The 6,945-nt window shown below is 43.1% G+C and overlaps 1 protein-coding gene across 1 annotated transcript; it reads right to left on the bottom strand.

Moving 5' to 3' along the window:
• Window positions 1-175: 175 nt before the first annotated feature.
• LOC142772182 (uncharacterized) lies at window positions 176-6,031 on the bottom strand. Its single transcript, XM_075874345.1, has 4 exons — window positions 5,990-6,031; window positions 2,504-2,666; window positions 943-1,202; window positions 176-373 (listed from the first exon to the last, which is right to left on the bottom strand). The coding sequence occupies exons 1-4, from the start codon at window positions 6,029-6,031 to the stop codon at window positions 176-178; spliced, it is 663 nt and encodes a 220-aa protein (XP_075730460.1).
• Window positions 6,032-6,945: the final 914 nt, after the last annotated feature.

The following is a 6,945-nucleotide window of genomic DNA, read 5'->3' as shown; positions in this document are numbered from 1 at the left end:
ACATCAGTGCACGTACAAATCACCTGATAGTCAAAATTTCTGGAGCCCTTCACTATACGACGTCTTTCATAATCATCATGGTGGTGATGGCATGTGAAATCTCACGTATTAAAGAAATTAGAAAAATTACTCGTCACTTAAACCATTTCGATCCTTGGCGTCCATGTTTACGAACTCACCCAGACTTGTTGGTTATCTGAATGGCGAAGTGAGTGTCGAACACGTATTCGTACAGGGACTTTTTCGAATCGTCAAGCAGCATCTGGGATAGGTCGACGTTCGCGCCGACAGAGGTCACGTGGAAACTGGGTCCAAACATCGGCTCCAACCAGCGTTGGTGGAAATAGCCTTCCGTATCCGCCTGAACGAAACCCTGTGCAGGTACAATGGCAAGAGCTTCGATGTAGTGAAATATGCCGTAGTTCAACGCACGAACTGAAAGAACGATATCACAAACTGAAGTGACTCGACACGGTTCAGTCTGTTTTAAAAGCACCTTGCTCTTACGTAGCGAAAGTCTGGCCTGGTTAAACATTTTAGCTCTTTGTGTGCTTTTCTACTTTGTTGTTTTCTGCTGTCCGTCGCTGTCATGCGGGCTCAGTGTAGCAGTTGATGGATGTCCGCATTTATTTTTAGTTTGCTTCACAAAAAAAGTCAGTGTAGTTTGGCACGTATGAGTGACTTTCACAATGGCTATTTAGAATTTTCCACACAAAACTATCATAGAAAGATACAGCGAATGACCAAAGTTATCTTTTTGTGCGATTGAAAATGATACCAGACAATCAAGTTTGAAGGCCATGTCAATATGGGATATTCGGACAATCAAAGTTCGGCCACGGAAACAGCAGCGGGGTGCCCAAACTAAGCAGACCGCTTATTCTCTAAGAGTGGCTTGCTAGGTAGCCTGTGCGATCAATGACGTAGAAGCGACTCGCTTACCCGAGGGTTGGTGACCACCTGAAGGAAAGTGTAGGGTAGTGTGTTCCCCACGTGTTGCAACGCGCCGCCGCTGTTCTTGGCACCGATGTACTCGAGAGAAAAGAGCATCGCCAGCAGCAGCGGAGGCATTATCCAACTGAACAGCGCCGCCCTCTTCTGGCGCCACGCGTAGACGGCGCGCTTCGTCATCATGGCCACCACGCGGGCCCCAAACGACGGCTCCGTGACGGCCTTGCTGGCTATCGTCTTCACCGCACTCACTGCGACGAGACGGTGCAACCTCGGTTACCCCCGTATTTTAGAACGTCCCTTCACTCGACGCTTCACCTTCACTTGAGAAAGCCGATGGGAGCGCCGTCTCTAGGCACGGCAAGTCACTGCATATCAGCCATAATATGCTGCAATTTTCGAGTAGCGGAGCGTCATTTTTCAGTCGAGCTGTGGCGTAGTGCTCAACTCTGTCAAGTGAAGGGTGAAAGTCGAGTCGAGTAGCGTTTGTAACTACGGGGGTTAGTCTCTCAATACGAGACACTCGATGGCAAGTTGCGGTTTCAAGAGAATCGTTTCGTTAAAGAGGCATGTTCTCGCTACGTTTTCTTCACTGGCTATTGCTTGCTTCGCACTCCCTTGCACATGCAGTTACAATTTGTTAAAGTACAGTGCAGTTGGTCACAATATTAGTACTGTGTCCTCCGTGGCTAAACCTTGTGCAAATATTAGCGTGGCATTGTGGGCAAGTTGGTACGTACAGGGGTGTCAAAAGTTCCCAGGTCACTATACTGTATATTCCTACGGGAGCGTGGCCCGAGAACTTTGGTATACCCTGTACATGCTTCTTCGTAAGGGAATACAAGCAACACCAAAGCAAGGCTGGAGAACCAAGCATCCTTCCCTGTTTCTTTCTTCTCTTTTTTTCTTGCCTCAGTTATTCTGATTGTTTTTAGTGTTGCTGGTATACTCTTACCATAGACTTGTGCAAAGTAACTGGCACCAACGTTGTCTACGACTTCGTAGGCGCGATGCAATGGGCACATTCACAAAGCTATCATCATCGCCACCACTACTTTATATACCTTGGAATCCCTGGTTCTTTATAAAACGATTCAAGCAGTTTCTTACACATTCACCAAAGCAGACTCGAAGGTGAGAGTCGTGTTCTGTTTATTAATTTTCTTGGTCGTTTGTATTGCTTCCCTCCTCCCACCGAAAGCTCTTCTACATTTAACGTGACTTCGCACTGCCTTCTGTATCGGACTCGCTGGAAGCTTCCCACACCTCACTTGCTTTTTGAGTACCTTATGTACACCCAATTTCCACCCAAGCAACAATATCGCGTTATTATGCCTTCGTGTGACGTCACAGTAGCGTAATAACGTCACAACTGCGGCGACATTCAACAACGAGGTGTCATCATACGGTGACGTCATCACGTGATCACGTATTCATTGCATCACTTCGTGTTCACACCGTTGCGTACGGCCACTATTCACGTTGAATAGTGCATCAAAACTTTCGCCTTAAAATGGATTGCATAAAAATCCGAGAATGTGCGATGACTCACTCCTGGCGTCTATCACGGTGGGCCCGTCGCTGAAGACGTCCGGGTGCCGATGATGATGGTGAAGGTGATGCTCTTCACCCACACGAATGAGCACATCTTCCAGTGACGTCACGGCCAAACCCACACTCTCAATGCCCAGGTTCTCGCTTTGCTGTTCGATGTCCTGTTGGAGAGCATGAACAAATCTGCTTGAACTAGCTTTTGGAGGAAGCTGCACGATTCGGAGCCGCACGTTTCACAGCAAGATTTGTCTTTCAGAGGCAGCACAGTCGGGTTTCACGACACGATTGCCCTTATAGACGCAGCAAAATGATAGGCCCTCACAAAACTGGCCAATAACAGCACATTTGGTGTTGTAGACGCAGCGCGATTGGCCTAGCACTACACAACACAAAGGCAGCACCATTCGCCTTGCAGACGTTAGGAGCAGACGTGTCCGCGACGGAGTGTTTGATGGAAATTATCTCGTAGCTGTGAAAACTATCAGAAAACTAAACACTTTATTTATTTATTTATTTATTTATTTATTTATTTATTATTTATTTAGCAATACTGCTAGCCCCAACATGGGGCCATAGCAGAGTGGGTGTACATAGTACAACAAAATCAACAGTACAATACTGCAGTCAACACAGAACAAAGCACTTCAACAAAAAAAAAAAACTAGTCAGATATAAATTTTTCAAATGCCTCGATACTGGCTGTTTCAATAATTTTGCTGTCAAGCTCATTCCATTCTTTGGCAGTGCGCGGAAAAAAGGAGTACTTGAAAGTATTATTATTGGGCTGGAAAGGAACGACAGTGTGTTTGTGACGTTGTCTGGTAGAGTAACCGGAAGAGAACTTTAAGTATTCACCTGTGGTACTATTTATTCGACCATTAACTATCTTAAAGAAGAACAACAAACGGGAAATTCTATTTCTTTCTGAAGTCCATTTGAATCCCGCTTTGGCAACTAATTCAGAGACTGACGTTGGGCCGTATTTCTTGAAAATAAATCGGACAGCCTTGTTTTGGATTCTATCTAGTTTATGGATATTGACATTGGTGTAAGGATCCCAGATAATATTTCCATAATCCAAAATGGGTTGGATAAGAGATTTGTACGCCAGAATTTTAGTGTCGTATGATGAATAGCGAAGAGAACGTCTCAAAAAATGTAATTTCATCATCGCATTATTAGATATGTAGTTGATATGTAGATCCTAGTGGAGGTTGCTACATATATGCAAGCCTAGATACTTGTACTCTGTTACTCGATTTAGGATATTTCCATCAGCTGTGTAATTGTAAACAAGGGGACACTTCTTATTTGTTATCGACATGGCCACACTTTTTTGATAGTTTACACACATCTGCCAAGAATTACACCACTTCATGAGTTTCTCAATTTCTGTGTTAAGCTTAACTTGGTCTTCAACTGTGTGAATAAGTGAATACAACGCACAATCATCTGCATATAATCGTATTTTAACCCTGCAATTATCAACAATATCATTTATGAACACCAAAAACAACAACGGGCCGAGCACAGAGCCCTGGGGAACCCCTGAGCCAACAGGTAACATGTTTGAGGGAGTGTCTTTAAAAACAACGTATTGCTGCCGGGATGTTAGATACGATTTAATCCAGCAACACAGTTTCCTGTTTTTTAATAATGTGTTCAGTTTAATGAGCAATTTAGAATGGGAAATCTTGTCAAATGCTTTAGCAAAATCTAAAAAAATTACGTCTATCTGTTTTCTGTCATTAATAGCTGCGGCGAAGTCATGTGTCATTTCAACCAGTTGAGTTACAGTAGAAAAGCCTTGACGGAACCCATGTTGCATTGGTGTTAATATTGAGTAATTTTCCAAGAAGAGCGTAATATGCTTATGAATAAGATGCTCGAGAATTTTACAACACGTGAATGTTAAAGCTATACGTCGATAGTTAGAAATAAGCTGCTTATCGCCATTTTTAAACAGTGGTTTTATCTTGGAAATTCTCCAGTCATCAGGCAAAGTACCCGTCAAAAGGGATGTACGGAAAATAATTAACAAAAATTTAGATGACCACTCAGCGTATCGTTTAAGGAATGCATTAGGTATATTATCGGGTCCATATGACTTTTTCACATCTAAATTAAGCAAGAGGTTAAATATTCCACTTTCTGTTATTTCCAAATCTTCAATAGGAGGCAATGTCTGGAAATTGTCAAATAAGGGTATGCTACCATTATCTTTGGAAAAAACGGATTCAAAGTGGGTGTTGAACGCATCAGAAATCTTAGCAGCATCGGATGTGAAATCATTGCCCATGTTAAATGTATTAGTACTTGAGGTCTTCGGTGTGATGGTCCTCCAAAACTTAGCTGGTGCTTCCTTTACCAGCGTGCCTGAACGGACGTTATAGAAGTTGAAACGTTCCTGCTTCATCTTTTTCTTAAGTTCACGAGAGAGCATTGCCACTTCAGCGATACGTTTTTGACTACTGTTCTTAATTTGTTTCCTGGCACGGTTTAGTTTTCTTTTAATGTGAATGCTATCACGCGTTATCCAAGGATTCGCAGAATTGATTTTTCGATACTTGACTGGTACAAAGAGCTGAATGCAGGCGTGAATTGTATTTTTGAATTTCAGCCATAATGAATTGACGTTATACACTTCAGTGATCATACTACTGCAAAGTTCATCGTAGGCTATTTACAGTTTGTCTAATATCGACGTATCATCAGCAGCTGAGAAGTCAGGAAAATGAGATACGTTAACGATGGGTTTCTGCAGTAATAAAGAGAACTCTATTAAAACACATTTATGGTCGGAAATTCCCTCAACTATTTCACATTTAGAACCACCACGAATACTTGAACTAGCAAAAACAAGGTCAAGCACAGATTTACTAGTTAGTGTCTAGCCCTGTCTTCGCTTCTTTTTTAAGTGATTTATATGCCAGCGGATATGCGTATCATGATAAGCAATTTTCCATTTATATTTGCTGTTCATTTTTTATACAGCCTTTCCACCTTGGCTTGACTGACTTAGTTTTTCAGTGATAATCACGCAAGCAGCTACACACGATGAGCACATCGGTATGGTACGACAAGCAATTTGAAATGTCCCAATTCCAATCAGTATCTATTATTTGTGTTGGAGAGTAACCAACATGAACTCAGCCTCAAAACGCTCGAATATTTTTTTTTCTCATCTTAGGTTTTATTCGAAGTAGATTGACCTTCTTGGCAGAGATTTAGTGAAGTTCTGTAGAATATGTGCGCATCGAGATTGCAGTACTCGCAGTTCTTCTCGATCGCTTACATCCGGACTTTTGACAGTGATGGCTAGTCCACAGTGCTGTCAAACGTCTCATGCCACCGGGTCAAGGATGTTGCGCACCAATGGCAACGCTCTTTCGTTGCGATACCAAATATATGCACAGTCACGACGGGTTCTGGCTGTCGGCGTCGCCTCCATTTTCACTATCCACCTGCGCATCATATTTCGTACCGGCTGGTTTTTGCCTTGAGCGCCGTCGTCACCGCCATACATTCAATATTCCTGCGCGCATCGTATTTTCTACCGGCGGAAAAAATCACGCGAGTGGGTTTGATGAACACGGCTGAAACACATATCAAACGAGATGAAACATTGCCGCTCGCATGGAGATTGAGATAGCATGAGGAAGAATGAGATAGCATGACCTCCGCTCAGAAAGCTTGTCATCTAAACAAAAAGATTGCAGCCCACCCGTCTTGAATGAGCGTTAAAAAGACGTGATGGGTTCGCTCAAGCAGCAGTTTTGAACACTGATTCTAAGGGGGTGGTCACGATCTCTGGCGCGTGCGCTATCTCGGCAGCCTTCAGCGGGCCGCTTGCATATCCTTCTATGTGCTGAGCGCTCAACGCGAAGATACTGTGGAAACAGCATCTCTTCTTGGAGCGATCGCATTCTCTTACACTAGTGCTTTGCAGCGTTACGCGAAATAATATGCAAAGTGCTAGCTTTCAGCCTTACTTCGTATATAACATTTCATTTTTTTGCTATCGCATTTGTTACTTCGCCCTTGTGACGAAATTTACTTTTTTTAAAACGACAACAACTGTTCACAACTTTAGACAAGTATAAACTGTCCGTTGTGTTTCTTCTTTCCTCTCTCCTTTTACTTAACGACTGCTGCAGACAAATACGTGAATGCGTAACTTTCGCTACGAAAGTAACCGATTACATTCTTTTACATGCCCTAATAGTATTCTTGACTCCACTGAATAGGCAATGTGTGTCACGAGCAAGCGCCCTTGCTAAGTAATCGCGTGCATTAGCGACCGAAGGGACTCACCGACCATTAATTTTTACGGTATCTGTCTTTTTTTTAGTGCAACAGAAAGCTTACCGAGCTGAATGTAATCGCGAAAAGGTAACGCGGCGAGCGCCATGCAACATTGGAGATTTTACATCTGCCGCA

This window comes from Rhipicephalus microplus, chromosome 9 (assembly GCF_043290135.1).
Source record: "Rhipicephalus microplus isolate Deutch F79 chromosome 9, USDA_Rmic, whole genome shotgun sequence".
NCBI classification, from domain to species: Eukaryota; Metazoa; Arthropoda; class Arachnida; order Ixodida; family Ixodidae; genus Rhipicephalus; species Rhipicephalus microplus.
This window is presented reverse-complemented; position numbering and strand designations above follow the sequence as displayed.